Source organism: Leuciscus leuciscus, assembly GCF_965113295.1.
Source record: "Leuciscus leuciscus genome assembly, chromosome: 10".
Lineage (NCBI taxonomy): Eukaryota > Metazoa > Chordata > Actinopteri > Cypriniformes > Leuciscidae > Leuciscus > Leuciscus leuciscus.
In genome coordinates this window covers 40,020,756-40,037,534 of record NC_138734.1, presented here as the reverse complement: position 1 = coordinate 40,037,534, position 16,779 = coordinate 40,020,756, and the positions used below count along the sequence as shown (strand labels likewise).

The 16,779-nt window shown below is 37.4% G+C and overlaps 1 protein-coding gene across 1 annotated transcript; it reads right to left on the bottom strand.

The window, feature by feature from the left end:
- Nucleotides 1-5,727: 5,727 nt before the first annotated feature.
- LOC309508060 (uncharacterized protein) lies at nucleotides 5,728-13,100 on the bottom strand. Its single transcript, XM_082182612.1, has 8 exons — nucleotides 12,549-13,100; nucleotides 12,102-12,261; nucleotides 9,712-9,836; nucleotides 9,554-9,620; nucleotides 8,567-8,720; nucleotides 8,341-8,486; nucleotides 8,112-8,222; nucleotides 5,728-6,154 (listed from the first exon to the last, which is right to left on the bottom strand). Exons 2-8 carry the CDS (start codon nucleotides 12,252-12,254, stop codon nucleotides 5,963-5,965), a joined length of 948 nt encoding a protein of 315 aa, XP_082038738.1. The 5' UTR covers nucleotides 12,255-12,261; nucleotides 12,549-13,100; the 3' UTR covers nucleotides 5,728-5,962.
- Nucleotides 13,101-16,779: the final 3,679 nt, after the last annotated feature.

Genomic DNA, 16,779 nt, shown 5'->3' with positions numbered 1-16,779 from the left:
TGGCTCCAAAACTCTGGAATAGTCTTCCTGATACTGTTCGTTGCTCAGACTCGCTCTCCCAGTTTAAAACTAGATTAAAGTCACATCTCTTCAGCCAGGCATTCATATAATCCTACAGTTCAAACTACAATCCGGCCTCTAGCTCATAAATGCCAGAGGAGAACTGGCCCCCGACTGAGCCTGGGTTCGCCCAAGGTTTTTTTTTTTCTCCATTAGGTCACCTGATGGAGTTTTAGGACACCATTAGGTCACTTGATGGAGTTTTTCGGTTCCTTGCCACTGTTGCCTTTGGCTTGCTCAGTTGGGGATATTTTGGGGATATTTAATTAAATTTTATCAATCAATAAATTCCTCTTGAAAAACTTTGTTGTATTATTTTAATTTAATACTGTGAAGCTGCTTGGATACAATTTGTATTGTGAAAAGCACTATACAAATAAACTTGACTTAATATAGTTAAATATTATAAAAATATATTTAGGCAGTTGTCTAATCTTGTCCATCTGCATCCGTTGTTTCGACACACACACACTTGTAATGAATAATCCACTGAGGCGAGTTGCAGTGAGAATCCATGTTCAGCTTTATTCAAATAAACATGCAAAAAAGGACTTTGCTAAACAGCTTGACTTAAAAATGACCATAAAGCATAACACTCACCAACAGTGGTTACAGGAAACAAAGCTAGAAATAGCTGGAAACGTGAGGGCTATTCATACACCAAAGCTAATGACTAACAAGGTACACCTGAGCACAATCAAACAATGAACCAAGTCACCTCTCGATGCATCCTCGATAAAAGGGGCGGATCAAGAACACATCCGGGGATTTGAACTGTACTTGGCTAGATGTGAACTTTGAATTGGAACAGTACTTGGGCAGCGACTGATGACGTTTCACAAGTCCACAAGTACAGACAAGAATGCATATTGAGAAACGGCCATGGACAAGAGGAGCACTTGACAAACAGGAAAGGTGACTTAAAGCAAAATGACAAAATAAAAGACGTGAAATTATAAACATGAAACAAAACTCAAAACAACACTAACTTTTCCCCAAGTGTTGGGGACGTTTAATTTTCAATATAAATGTTAATCATGCAAGAAAAAGGAATAGTGGTTATGATTATTAAAAAAATTCCTTCACAATATTAATCTCATTCTATTGATGCCAAAGGTCATGCATTTTTGGGGTCAAACTGTCATATGCCCTCTCATAAGGAACAAAATATTGATTTTCAATCATAATTGTGCTTAGTTTTTTGGCAAATGCAGTACCTTCTGCTGTGGAGATACTGCCGCTCTCACATATCCGCTTACCATACAGCCAAATGCACTTAAACGGTCAAATAATACACAGAAAAATAATGTCACAATGTCTGTCTTGCTGAGTATTCACATAAACACAATCGACCTAAGTGAACGTCAACAGTTCAGAAAAAAAACGCATGTGTATAGATACGTGCATCAGCTCTTAAAGTGACAGCAGCTTAATAAATGTACCGCTCTCGATGTGGTTAATGTTAATCAAACAAAAGACAGAAAATAACTTTCTGCTCTTGACTGAGTAACTTTTGCAACTTTAATTGATTAATATTTATTTTATTTTTACAATTAAGTCTATCCAGTGTTATTTTACATTTGATTAGCTACTTTATTCAGTTTCTGTAGTATTTCTTATCTGAATAGCCCTGCTACTCTTAGAGCTACTTTAAGCTTTAAACTTTAAGCAGTTCATTTAATTTGTATCTTTATTCTGTTGTATTTATTTGTTCTATCCATAGTAATTTGTTTATTTGTTCTTATTTTATTGCTGACTGTTAACTTGTCTTTTTTAAAATTAATTTAAAATCATACTATCTTGTGCAAACATTTAGGTGAGATAGTTGTAATAGTAATTGAGAAATGTTTATATATGAATAAATCCTACATTAAAATCATATAAAGAAATCTCTTCAGAAGAAATTATTAGTTGCCTAGGTTTTTAATGGAAGGACACAAATTAGATCATATTAAATAAGCAATATCACACGAGTAGAATGTAGAAATCTCTCTTCAAATTTAGTCAGATAAAAAAAACACAATTCAGCATTCTGTATAGGTGACTTCCAATTATAAAAATAGGCGTATATAAAGGTGCAGAGAATAAAAACAGATTAATATCCAATACTATCAATAACAATACATATCACTGTTTCAAGCGAATAGTCTGTCTGCGAATAGGCTCGAACCATTAGTCCGATGGATTTCAAACTTGACAGGTGTCTTGCTACGGGCACGAGTAAGTGCAGTGCCAAGTTTGACGTTGTTTGGATTAGAAATGCAAAAGATATCGGTAAGTATATCTGTAAAAGAAGCACACATTGGCTTTTGCCACTCTAGCCGCTGGCCACTCCCCCTCTCACACGGCACACTGAAGCCACTCTCTCCCTCTCACACTGACACCGAGTGAGCACAGCGCAGGCCACTCCCCCTCTCACACTGCACACTGAAGTCACTCTCCCTCTCACACTGCAGACTGAAGACACTCTCCCTCTCACACTGCACACCGAAGACACTCCCCCTCTCACACTGCACACTGAAGACACTCTCCCTCTCACACTGCACACTGAAGACACTCTCCCTCTCACACTGCACACTGAAGACACTCCCCCTCTCACACTGCACACTGAAGACACTCCCCCTCTCACACTGCACACTGAAGACACTCCCTCTCACACTGCACACTGAAGACACTCCCCCTCTCACACTGCACACTAAAGCCACTCTCCCTCTCACACTGGACACTGAAGCCACTCTCCCTCTCACACTGCGCACTGAAGCCACTCTCCCTCTCACACTGCACACTGAAGCCACTCTCCCTCTCACACTGCACACTGAAGCCACTCTCCCTCTCACACTGCACACTGAAGCCACTCTCCCTCTCACACTGCACACTGAAGACACTCCCCCTCTCACACTGCACACTGAAGCCACTCTCCCTCTCACACTGCACACTGAAGACACTCCCCCTCTCACACTGCACACTGAAGACACTCCCCCTCTCACACTGCACACTGAAGACACTCTCCCTCTCACACTGGACACTGAAGCCACTCTCCCTCTCACACTGCGCACTGAAGCCTCTCACACTGCGCACTGAAGCCACTCTCCCTCTCACACTGCGCACTGAAGCCACTCTCCCTCTCACACTGCACACTGAAGACACTCCCTCTCACACTGCACACTGAAGACACTCACACTGCACACTGAAGACACTCTCCCTCTCACACTGCACACTGAAGACACTCCCCCTCTCACACTGCACACTGAAGACACTCTCCCTCTCACACTGACACCGAGTGAGCACAGCGCTGGCCACTCTCCCTCTCACACTGCACACTGAAGACACTCCCCCTCTCACACTGCACACTGAAGACACTCCCCCTCTCACACTGCACACTGAAGACACTCTCCCTCTCACACTGCACACCGAAGACACTCCCCCTCTCACACTGCACACTGAAGACACTCCCCCTCTCACACTGCACACTGAAGACACTCCCCCTCTCACACTGCACACTGAAGACACTCCCCCTCTCACACTGCACACTGAAGTCACTCTCCCTCTCACACTGCACACTGAAGTCACTCCCCCTCTCACACTGACACCGAGTGAGCACAGCGCTGGCCACTCTCCCTCTCACACTGCACACTGAAGCCACTCTCCCTCTCACACTGCACACTGAAGCCACTCTCCCTCTCACACTGACACCAAGTGAGCACAGCACTGGCCACTCTCCCTCTCACACTGCACACTGAGTGAGCACAGCGCAGGACCAGAGACAGAGAGGGTTGAAGAAAGCAGTGTGGCTTAAGTAGCGTTTTCTCGGAGTTCACTGTGTAGCCTGCTCCCTGAATCGTCGTGCTTATTCATTTGTGGATGTTAACTGAATCTGTAAGTCAGCTACCCTGTTTACTTCTGAATATTATATTTTATTCTGGTGCGCTTAACGTTATCGCTACTGTGTAATAGTAGCCTATGCTATTCACCAACTAAACATATCCTATTCATGTGGTCTCTTTCACGGCCATCATTTGTAGTAGCCTATTCACACACTGTTTGCTCAAGCGTAGCCTGGTCTCAATGCTAAGTTATTACTGGGTCATGCACGCTGAAGTTAGCCTGTAACTATGTAATGTTGAATATGCTATGTTAAATAGTTGCCCTGCCTATTCAACAGGATAGCTCATGTAGGCTATGCAGGTTTAAACAATACAATACAATGTTTATTTATAAAGCACAATTTAAAGACAACCCGAAGTGACCAAAGTGCTGTACACACACACACACACACACACACACACACACAAATAATAGTAATAGTAAAAAATAGTAATGATAATAATCTAAGAATAAAACACAAGCTGTAAAATAGATGTAACACACGAAAGTAAAATCATAAAACAGCAAGTCAAGATATATTAAACGCCGAAGAAAATAAATGAGTCTTAAGAGTAGACTTAAAAGTAGATAAAATTGGGGCAGTTCTGATATGAACCGGGAGACTATTCCATAGTTTAGGGCCGATGACAGAAAAGGCACGATCACCTCTATTTTTTAGTCGAGGTTTATTTTTTAAACAAGGTTAACTCTTCTCTTACCGATCGTGACGGCAAATCCCCATATCCTTACTGTACACCATACAACTTCATTAACTGTATACTACTGTCTACACTGCACTATATGTCATATACTGTTTATACTGCACTACCTGTCTACTTTTCTGCATTTTTGCACTTCTGGTTAGCTGCTAACTGCCTGGGGCAGTCGTGGCCTAGTGGTTAGGGAGTTGAACTGGTAACCCAAAGGTTGCTGGTTCGATTCCAGAACCGGTGGGGAATGACTGAGGTGCCCTTGAGCAAGGCACCTAACCCCTTATCGCTCCCCGGGCGCCACACAAAGGCTGCCCGCTGCTCTGGGTGTGTGCTCCACGTTTGCATTGTGTGTGTGTGTGTCTGTGTGTGTGTGTGTCTGTGTGTGTGTGTGTCTGTGTGTGTGTCTGTGTGTGTGTCTGTGTGTGTGTGTGTGTGTGTGTGTGTGTGTGTGTGTGTGTGTGTGTGTGTGTGTGTTAACTACTCACTACTCTGCTCCTAATGTGTGTGGATTAACTTGGATGGGTTAAATGCAGAGGTCAAATTCCGAGTATGGGTTACCATGCTTGGCCGTCACATGTCACTTTCATTGTCTCTATTACTGTAATCTGCACAATGACAACAAAGTTGAAACTAATGTTAATCTAATCTAAACTCCTGCTACCTGTACACAGATACCCAAATACACGTCACCTAATATCAATCACCATTATAAATTGTTTTGCAACCATGTAGTTCAATTTTCCATATTTATTGTATGTCATTACGTCAGTATTTGCTTTCAAATAAAAATGTCACTGAACTTTTGCTGTGTAATTGTAACAATGAGCACTCAAACACACCGAACTAACAATTACTAAAAACACACACAAAAACTGATTTTGCACGGGCACTGCACTAGTTATATTAAATGATAGGATGTATACCTTTTCACTTTAGCTTCAGTCGAATGTCAGTCCTAGATGTATACAGTTTCTTAAAATTTGGTTGGATGAATAACTACTGCAAGACCAGTGATTTATTTCAAGCTGTTTAACATGATTCATTATAGTATCATGGTTTCCAATTAAAAATCTAATAAAAATATTTATGAAAATATACAAAAATCCAATTTATAACAAAATAGTGCATACTTTTGAGGCAACTTTGGCCTTTTTGAATTTACTCTATGATTTCAAGAATAAGTAAATGTGCTTTTTTACTTATTTCAAAATCAATTAAATTATCTCAGCTCCACCAATTGTGTACTATGATTATTATAACCACAACTTTTTTTTAGTTTTTGCTGGGTTTTTTTGTTTTTTTTTCATACAATTGTAAACTTCCACTTAAACCACAGCCAGTTTTTTGCCATAGGTATCATTAAACCTTGATAAAAGGTAATCCACTGAATTAATAGGAGGATATTTATCGGATCCATCGAAGCATGAAATCATGGCTTCATCATCAGGGTGTACAAAGAAAGCCAAAGACTGGCGTGTGCTGGAGTCTCCTGCAGGGGGCAGCAACACCCTGTGAGCCTGAGGGGTCAATAATAGAGAAGAGTTAAACAAGCATTTGCCAGTGCAATAGACTGCATTAGTGCATGACCACTTTTTCAGCAGAGTTGGATCCGGAATTTTTTTTAGGTCTGATACCGATACTTTTATTTTTAGTATTTGCTGATACCTGTATTTTCATTGCATTTATAATTTGTAAAAATATTGGGCAGAGAAACCAAAAGAATATGAATCAAATTATTTGGCTTATCAAATAGACATTTCCTTCCATTATTTCCAAGCCTAATTATGGCTCTTAATTTTTTATCTTTAATTTCTTTGACACAAGCACTGTACTGTACACGCTACGTGGTATCGGTTGCAGAGGTGTAAAAAGTACTCAAAAATGTTACTCAAGTGAAAGTACAAGTACTGAGGGAAAATTTTACTCAATTAAAAGTAAAAGTATCTGGCCAGAATCGTACAGGAGTAAAAGTAAAAAAGTAACACATTAAAATTGTACTTGAGTATTAAAGAAGTAAAAGTAACAGCAAGAATGAAAACTATAGATTCTTGTTTAAGCTTTTAATCTCTAAAAACATGAAGTGAATGAACCACATACAAGGTTTTGAACTGTTTGCGTTTAATAGTATTTAATTATCAAACTATAAGACTACTAACTAATGCCAGAATGCAACATGCTTTACACAATCCACTAAACATGCTTACCAATAAAAGAAAAGAATTTGCTAAGGTACGGCCACGGGTGCTCTTGATCCTGTGGCTGATTTTGGACTGTGTTCGCAGCTGAATCACGTTCTTCCTCCATTTTCTTCCACTGATTGACTGTTATAATTTCTCTAATTTCCAGGTCAATGTGCTGTGCATTGTGGTAATAGATGTGACATGACGTCACTTCCAAAGGACCAATGAACATGTCTAACCAATTTCATGGAATGTGAAAACGAATCCCATTGGCAGAATAAATAACACTTAAATTAAACTGGGCATCAGCGCAATTCAATTGGTTTGGTAATAGCAAGGGAAAATAGAATGAAGTGATCTCCAAAAAAGAAGTACTTTTTGACTGTAAATAAAATTGTAAGGAGTAAAAAGTACTTTTTTTTCTTAAAAAATGTAATTAAGTAAAAGTAAAAGTATTGATTTTTAATTGTACTCAAGTAAAGTAAAAATCCCCCAAAATAATACTTAAGTACAGTAATCAAGAAAATTACTCCAGTATTTTACACCTCTGATCGGTTGTTGCTATTGGAGCATTTTAATGAGTACGATATGAGCGCAGTTTCAGGCCCGATACTGGTATCACTGCATCCCTATTTTTATTTATTTTTTCATTCATTTTTCCAAATTAAAGTCTTTGTTAAAGCATTTTAAGCCATGAACCAAACCAACCAGCAACAAGGATATAAACACAACATTACAAACTTAGATTTGAAGCAAAAAAGTATTTGATTATCAGACAAAAAGACAAACGTACAAGATTATGTATTTAACGGCTTTACAGAGGAAAGAACTACAAAATGATGGTGAAATTAATTCATTTAAAGTTGTGGATTATACCTATATAAATAATATATTATAAATGTATTCCAAAATATGCATATAAATGTGTACGTTTGTGGGTGCGTGTGTGTAGGTTTATATTACATTGTGGGGACAAAAGGTTAGTAAAACCTGAGATCCCCTACATTGTGGGACCAGCCAGCTGTCCCCACGAGGGAAACTGAACATACTTGGTTAATAAACATACTAAATTATATATTTTTGAAAATGTAAAAACAGAAGGTTTTGTGTGATGGGTAGGTTTAGGGGTCGGGTTAGTGTAAGTAGACAGAATATACAGTTTGGACAGTAAAAAAAACATTACTCCTATGGAGTGTCCCCACAAAGATAAACCAGTGATTTTTGTTTGTTCGTGTGTGTCTGTGTAACCCGACTGTTTCACTCTATTAAATGAAATGCCACATAAAGTACTTACCGCAGACATGAACACATCGCTGGTCCACCTTTGCATCAGGTCTGCTATGTTAACCAGAACTGTCCCAGGAATGCTTGGGGCCGAAACGTATTCACCAGCCCGGTTCAGAACCTGGAGAAAACACAGACATGCAGAGCCAAACATACTGTCACATGCATCCGTAATGATAGAGGACAACATTAAACATGGTCAAAATATTTTTTTTCTTTTGTCCTCTATTGGTATTCACCTGCAGTCCACTCTCTGTGCTTTGGAAGAGCAGAGTGATGCTCCCATAATCCGAGTGTTCACCACAGCGCACCTGATTTTCCTTCACACATGTGCTGTTCACCGGAGGGTAGTACAGAGACCGGAGTGTGGTTGCATTCACAGCACCTTAAAACAAACCACAGCATAAAGGTGTTTATGAGCCATTGACTCACTGGGAGGAAGAAGTAGTGCATACTTGTACTTACTTCCAATATGCTTATGTGTGTTGAGGAAGACTTCTGGTTCCAGATCCAACCCAAGAGCCATCAGTCGGAGCACTCGGAGAGAGAGATCCTTACAGCGCAGGAAAAATGATACATGGACATCTCGAAAATCATCTACTCCTTCTGAAGGCCAATTCTGAGCACATGGAGAATGACCATGGATGCATCTGAAAATCGCATACTCCCCTACTATATAGTATAGTAAAAAACAGTATGTGACAAGAGTAGCATGTCCGAATTCACAGTACTCATAAAAGAGTAAGCAAAAGGTATCCGGATGACCCACTTCGTCTGGCGAGATTCTGAAGTGTGCATACGATGGACACTTTACTATCCCATGAGGCCACAGGAGAGGATTAGTGAATGGCAGTGATGCTGGTAGGTCACATGACAATAGTACGTTCGGATTACATTCAACAACACACATACTATATAGAACGTACTTTTTTAGCGGTTGCAAAGTAAAGGTGCGTCCCAAATCGTGTACTTATGCACTATTCAATGGTGCGAGTTGTGTGTTCACAATGAAATCTCCTTAAAGAAGAAGTACACTTTAAATACCCAGATGATGCACTTAATTAACCAAAAAAATGAAGTGCGGAATGTTGAACACTTCATGCACTCAACTGTAACTGTCACAGCTTTAGTTATGTAGCGAAGGGGAAGAGGGGACTCCGCTGCTGAACGACAAAACCTTAAATGCATACACTACACGGCTGAATACGTAGTGTATAGTGCATCATTTGGGATACAACTTAAGTACTTAAATAAGTGCCTACTCCAGAGAGTATGTGATTTCAGACATAGCTCACTTCTAAAGAAATCCAAGATTTTGTTGCACTTTTGATAAAAAAAGAAAATAATATATATAATTATAACCCATAAATGTGCACTATTGTCAACGTCATGCTATTGTTAAAACTTTGAGAGACAGAAAGGAGAAGAGATAAGAAAGAAATGGGTATTTACGTTATCCCCACTCAAAGATGTTATATTATACGCCTCCTTCAGATCACCGGGACGGCTAGGATTCAGACTGTGAAATGACAGGATTTAGAACCGTTAAAATGTTTGTCCATCATTCGTGAGTTTTACAGTAATGCTTCTGAATGTAAAGAATGACGTGCCTTTCAGTTTCTAATGAAACCCAGCCATGGTTCACATTACATGAGAAACTTCCCCTGCTGAAAGGCTTCTTCATGTCTTCTGGCAAACAGAAGAACTTCTTTGAAACATGCATGACTTTTTCCACCTAAAACAGTGAACAGAGAAATAGAGAAATAATCCGCCACAAACAACTATGGAACTTCTCTTAAAGGGATACTCCACTTTAAAATGAAAATTCTGTCATCATATACTTACCCTCATGTTGTTTCAATCCTTTATGAATTTCTTTCTTCTGCTGAACAGAAAGGAAGATATTTAGAAGAATATCAGTAATCAGACAGTTTCTGGTCTCATTGACTTCCATAATATATATTTTTTCCTACTATGGAAGTCAATCAGACCAGAAACTGTCTGGTTACTGATATTCTTCTAAATATCTTCCTTTCTGTTCAGCAGAAGAAAGAAATTCATAAAGGATTGAAACAACTTGAGGGTGAGTATATGATGACAGAATTTTCATTTTAAAGTGGAGTATTCCTTTAAGTAACAAACACCGGTTGCATAAATTGCCTAGACTAGTCTTACAAGTTAACGTATCATAATTTAAGTCAGTTATATAAAAGGAAGATTGGTCAAATTTCAATCTGAAAAGTAAGACTGATTATCCCTAACTAATTGCTAGTCAGACTAGGGGCGTTTCTCAATACAAAGTATGCAAAGTTCGGACTTGTCAAGTACGACTCAGGAGAACAAGCTCCCGAGGACGGTCACTGGAGGACGCAAATCCAGTAATTCTGTAAATGGAACAGGTCCCGGAACCACCAAGGTCACCTTCATCACTATATAAAATAAACATTACAGTAATTTACCATAATGTGAATATTTACTTATAACAAGCAAATATATGTGCTGTGTCTAGGCTACTATATTTGTATGGAAGGCATTTTCTGCCAAATTTAAATAAATAAATTAAATGATTAAAATTAAAATTAAAACCAGATTAACGATTTCATTACAGAAAACAGTATGCAAAATATGTGACAAAATTGAGAATGAAATTAAATGATTTCATTTTCACAGCATTATCCCTGTCAAATTGAAAAATAAAATGCAATTGGTGATTTCACATTTCATTTTCACTACAGTCTCGAGGCAAGACTGCCAATATTAAAATGAAAAGCCAAACGTGAAAAAGAAACTACAAATACAGTTTTTACAATGCTCTTTAGTAACGCTCACGCAATAATAGTGACACAATTCAAATACAAATGTAAATTTTCGTTTTCATTTTAATTTAAAATAGTTCATTGTCACATTTTTTGCATACAGTTTTCTGTAATGAAATCGTTAATCTGGTTTTAATTTTAATCATTTAATTTATTTATTTAAATTTGGCAGAAAATGCCTTCCATATATTTGCGGTGTCATGTGGAAATATTTTTTAATGATGATTTATAGGCTACTTAAATATTTTATAAATAACTAGAAGAATAAAAAAGGCAGTAAACGGTCTAAAACTTTTTGTGCTACAAACCAGTTTGTTATTATTATAATGAAATTAAAATAATATGACTACAAAGATTATACTCCTCATTTAAAAAAAACAACAACTTGTTTAACACGAAAAAGGCTATTTTATGGAAGCTTGTTTCCGCCACAGAATAAAACATTTTAAAAGATAATTGCGACTTTTTATCTCACAATTGCGAGTTTACATCTCGCAATTCTGACTTTATTTCTCAAAATTGCGAGATATAAAGTCAGAATTGCGTGAAATAAAGTCGCAATTACGTGTTATAAAGTCAGAATTCTGACTTTTTTCTCGCAATTGCGACTTTATATTACGCAATTCTGACTTTATAACACACAATTGCGACTTTATATTACGCAATTCTGACTTTATAACACACAATTGCGACTTTATATCACGTAATTCTGAGATAAAAAGTCAGAATTGTGAGATGTAAACTCGCAATTGTGGGGAAAAAAGTCAGAATTGTGAGATTAAAAAGTCGCAATTAACTTTTTTATTTTTCACTCTGTGGCGGAAACAAGCTTCCATATATTTATCTTATTATCTATATTAAGAAAATATATTAAGAAAATAACAGTAGCTAGCCTATAGGTTATCAGCACATGTTTAAATAGACTCGTGTCTGAGGGAATAGCCTATGTGCCGTTAATGCAGCGTCAAATGGCGGACGCTCGGCGAGTTTTTACTTTCACTCTCTGTCTCTGTAGTGAATAATTTAATGGGGTTGTTTGAAACTTCTTCACCGCGTCTGGAGCAAAGTTTGCGCATTGCTTCTGTGATAACCACTGACTCGCCTTTATGGTTTAAAACGGAAATATAGCCTAGCCAATATTGCAACCTGACAAGTTAAAAGAAAAGTAATACAAGATTACAAACCTCCTCCTGATTTATGCCCGTGTTTTTCAGATAAACAAATCCCACGTCGATAAAGCCCTTTCTCATGTCTTTGCTTAACTTTTCCAAGTTAGCAACCGATTCATTGCCCTTTCCCAGTTCGCAGACACTGAAATCCAACACAGGTATCTCCATTCTTTCCCTTGAGACAACAAAACTTGTTTTAAAATCAAGAAGAAAATAAGCCAAGGATATTTTCGCGAGCAACGCAGCGCAGTCCGTTATGCCCTATCAGTATGGAATTAATTTTGTGCCAATAATAATGAACGTAGCTTTTCAAGAAACTAATGAAAATATAAATTGAAACTGAATAAAATATCTTTGAAACTAAAAAAGAATAAATCGCAGGCGAATTTTTTGACTTCGTTTTTAATACACTGCATGTTTTGCTAACTATTTCTCATATTTCAATCGCTGATCTGAACTTACAAATGTGCTTCCAGAGTTTTCGTTTACGCTTCTGGAGTTTTCGTTCGCCGTTCTGACACATTTCTCTCGTGGGGGCGGGGCTAGTGGCAGTGTGTTCTCATTGGCTACTGAGTTTTTGATTGACAGCTTCTTCACCTGGAAGTGAAGACGTCAGTGTTGTGTTTACATGTGTGGATTTAAGCGTCTGTAATCGCAGCTTTCTATTTCATTTTAGTGATATTAAGTTTATATCTGTATTTATTTGCTGCTACACTATATTGTTGAGATGATTTCTTATAGAAGGAATAGTACAGACGAATGATATCATTATCATTAGTCATCGTCGCTATCAGGATACTGGATAGCCTACTCGTGGAAAGTGTGATTTTTTTTAATACTATACTATTTATAATACAGTACTGGCTTTTTTCAGGTGGAGAGGCATTTTAGAGCTCAGTGAGAGCCCATAACATTATACAGCTGTGTTGTCTTGATTTGATATTAGCCCAATCATTACATGACTTGTTTATCTACATTCGGTTACAGTCTTCGATTATCATATTCCCCCCCAGCCACCCCAAACAACATTGGGCTAGAGTACTGTACAGTATCTGAACTGAATCTGAACTTGCACTGACTGGTAGCAGCACTCTATCAACTGTATGCACTGTGCACTTTCACTGCCGAGGGGTATTGTCTTTTTTTCTGCGGGGTTTTGGTCTAATGTCCTACTGTTTGCTGGGTATTGTTGCTGAACATTGTCTGTTTTTTTTTGTTTGTTTTTTTGTACTTATGATGTTTGTCTTTTAGGTTATTTATGTCTGAGAGTTGTACCAAGACAAATTCCTATCAACTTGTTGACATGGCAATAAATGTATTGAATTGAATTGAATTGAATGACCGATGCCATAGGACCAGAGCGCTGTCAATCACTGCCTGATTCAACTTTGGCAATGTAAAGCCTTTTTTTACCATGCCGATAAAGCTATTTAAACCTGAATTTCTCAATTGCTGATTAATTTGCGATGCAGAGTTTTTGAAAGAGGAGAGACACGACTTGACCACAGACCACGCCTCTGTTCATAATATGTAAACACTCAATTATTTTGAAGTATCCCCCTGGTCGCAATATTTATTCTGATTACTTTAGTGTGATAAAGATGACTGATAAAGCTATTATATGTAGCTAGTATGAGTAACTAAATGCTTTTTCTGTGTCCATATTTGACTAATAATAATGCAAAAATTACACTTCAAATGAACATTTCAGAGAAAAGGTTTAATCTTTAATAGTCTTTAATAATAAATATATGTCCAAATTAAAAACTTAATACATACAAGTAATTATGACTGAAAACATCCAGCAACTAGGGAATACACAGCCATGGATGTCTATATATAGGGCTATACAGCCATCTACTGGTTACACAACAGTATTACATATGAGAAATGCTGCATGACTCCGAGGTAAATATTTAGTACTGTAAAATCCCTTAAAACATTTATATAATTTGTTTGGAAATATATATTTTAAGTCTGCAACTTGTTACTGTATGTGGGAGTTCAAAGCAGTTTGTATTGTTAGATTATAATACATTTCCTCTCTCATTTTCCAGGGAGTGGAGCAACTTTTCCATAAAACAAAATTCTGATGCTGACACAGAGGATGGAGTGATAGTACCAGAGATCCACTGTCCCTATCAGACAATAATCTTACTTTGTTCAGACACATCACCTTTGAATGACTGGGATCTTGATCTTCAGACACCTGATTTATTTTATTTTAATATTATAAACTAAAATATTTAAATTTCCTCTAGATTAAAACAAACACAGTTCACAAGTACACAAGAGGTTGCACTTTATTCTTATTAGTCTATGCTGATCTTGGATTAGCATACCAACAGCATATGAATGTTAAGGGGATAGTTCACCCAAAAATAAAATTCTCACTCTCATGCTGTCCCAGATGCATTTTATTTTCTTTCTACAGATAAACACGAATTAAGATTGTAAAGAAAGTAATCCATCTCTGCGAGTCCTAAAGACGCTTTAAAAACACACACACAGTGAGCGTGACGGTATCAATGCATGGATCCTCAGTTGATGAATCAATGCCTTCTGAAGTCAAACAATAGGCTAGATAAAAGAAATACTAATATTGTAAACTGTTTTAACTATTAAAAATCACTTCCGACCAACTGTCTTACGTACATGGGTTACAATCCACTTGTTTTATGGACTCACAGAGATGGATTATTTCCTTAAAACTCTTTGTCTATGTTTATGTGAAGAAGAAAGTCATATACATCTGGGATGGCATGAAGGAGAGTAAATGATGAGAGAATGCTCATGTTTTGGGTGGACTATCCTTGTACTGCTTGTATCCAGTCACTGCTTTGTTATTTGTACTGCAACAGGAACTGTTCAAAGAATCATTGCATCATTTAAAATGTATATGAATTTTTTTTAATGTATTCTGTATTTGTAATTGTGCATTTTGTATAGTAATATATATCGTGAGAATACTTTGCATTACATGTGTAAGACTGAAAATACTGGTCTATGGGACAAAATGGCCCTGCTGGCTCATTAGCATTCGACCTCCCCATATCCAGCCTTTCTTCCTCTCAGAAACTAAGAACTCACACAAGAACATGGTTTAATGTGAATATTTAACATTGACTGTTATGTTTTTGGTGTCATTTGAAATGTCTCAAAGTGAGTGGTACAGATATCTCATATCCAGATAGATCAAATAAAAGGTAATAAGGTTTAGAGAAGTTTAGAGAAAACTGGTTTAGAGATAAGGCCAGATAAGGCAACCCCCCTTCTGTGGGATAGAAGCCATTTGAGGGTGGTGTCCCCCATCCCTCATATCACCTGGTCAAAGGAGGATAAAGGAAGGTGTTCTGGCGCTCTCGGGCGCTCTTCTTTGCTGGACACGAATGGAATAGGGGATTTCTCTCTCTCTCTCTCTCTATCTCAGGTACAAGCTGGGTAAGATTCTTTGGTGTAACCAATGTATAACCATGTTCTAGATATTTGAATTGATTGTGGAATTGATCTCTGATATCTGAAATATTAAATTGCTACAATGTGATTATTCCAACTGATTTTGACATTGTTCATTTAATGGTTAAAAGGAATAGTCAAACATTCGCTCACTTTTAGTGAGGCACAGATATGATTAAAACCTTTCATTTATGGAGTCAGATGAATTAGCGAGTAAATACATATGATTAATGTATTACAAATTTAACCAACCAATACTTTGCATGAGTGAGGACAGAACACGTGATACCTTCCCCGTGTATTGGCGAACCGGCAGATTGGACTAATATAGCGGGCCTTACACATGTATATTATGCAGTTAATGTTTTGTGGATTCTGGTCTTTCCTGTCACAACATAATTGCATCCAAGACTTTCACTCTGATACTTGTGTATATGCTTTAGTGACAATAAAGAATGAACATTTATTTGAATTCATATTTTCAAATACATTCATTTAACTGGTTGTAGAAGTCACAACTGAAACGGTTGATGATTGTTAAAATATATTTACAATTTTAAATGTTAGAAGATAGTATTAATTAAATGAAATAAATAAATACAATTATCAATAAAAAAAATGGCAACAAGAACATTCTTTGTGTGACATGTAATGAAATGCCCTCTGAGGTCTGTATCATCTGACAGCAGGCCACGATTGTAATTTTCATATTGTTTAAATTCCTCTTATTTAAGTTATCATTCATTTTGATGGTGTAAATGTATATCATGCTAACAATGAGTAGTGTGATGGCCATGGTTACCAACCTTGATTACCTGAAGTGAAACTTTCTTGACGGCTGATTGTATCACACACGTTTGCTAGTATTCTCTTTAAATTGTGACAGCTCAACCTAATCAAAGCCTAACATGCAGAATAGTCATCAGGAATAAACAAATATTCTCTGAAAACATTGGACACTACAATATTTTAAGTATCATATACAGTACTTTAATGTACAAGTAGGCCTACTACACCTGAATAGACTGAATAGATATCATGCTCCTAAAAGCACGTAGTAGTAGCAGCAGGTAAATACAGATAAAATTAAAAAACAAACCTAACTTGAACACTAAAATGAAATAGAAAGCTGCGATTACAGACGCTTAAATCCACACATGTAAACACAACACTGACGTCTTCACTTCCAGGTGAAGAAGCTGTCAATCAAAACCTCAGTAGCCAATCAAAACACACT

Excerpts from the sequence above, each read along its gene's own strand:
- LOC309508060 (XM_082182612.1), bottom strand. The coding sequence starts at position 12,254 with ATGGAGATACCTGTGTTGGATTTCAGTGTCTGCGAACTGGGAAAGGGC. Across the intron at positions 8,721-9,553 it reads CATCTTTGAGTGGGGATAAC|AATTGGCCTTCAGAAGGAGT; the intron begins GTAAATACCCAT and ends CCATGTGCTCAG. Across the intron at positions 8,223-8,340 it reads GCACAGAGAGTGGACTGCAG|GTTCTGAACCGGGCTGGTGA; the intron begins GTGAATACCAAT and ends TGTTTTCTCCAG.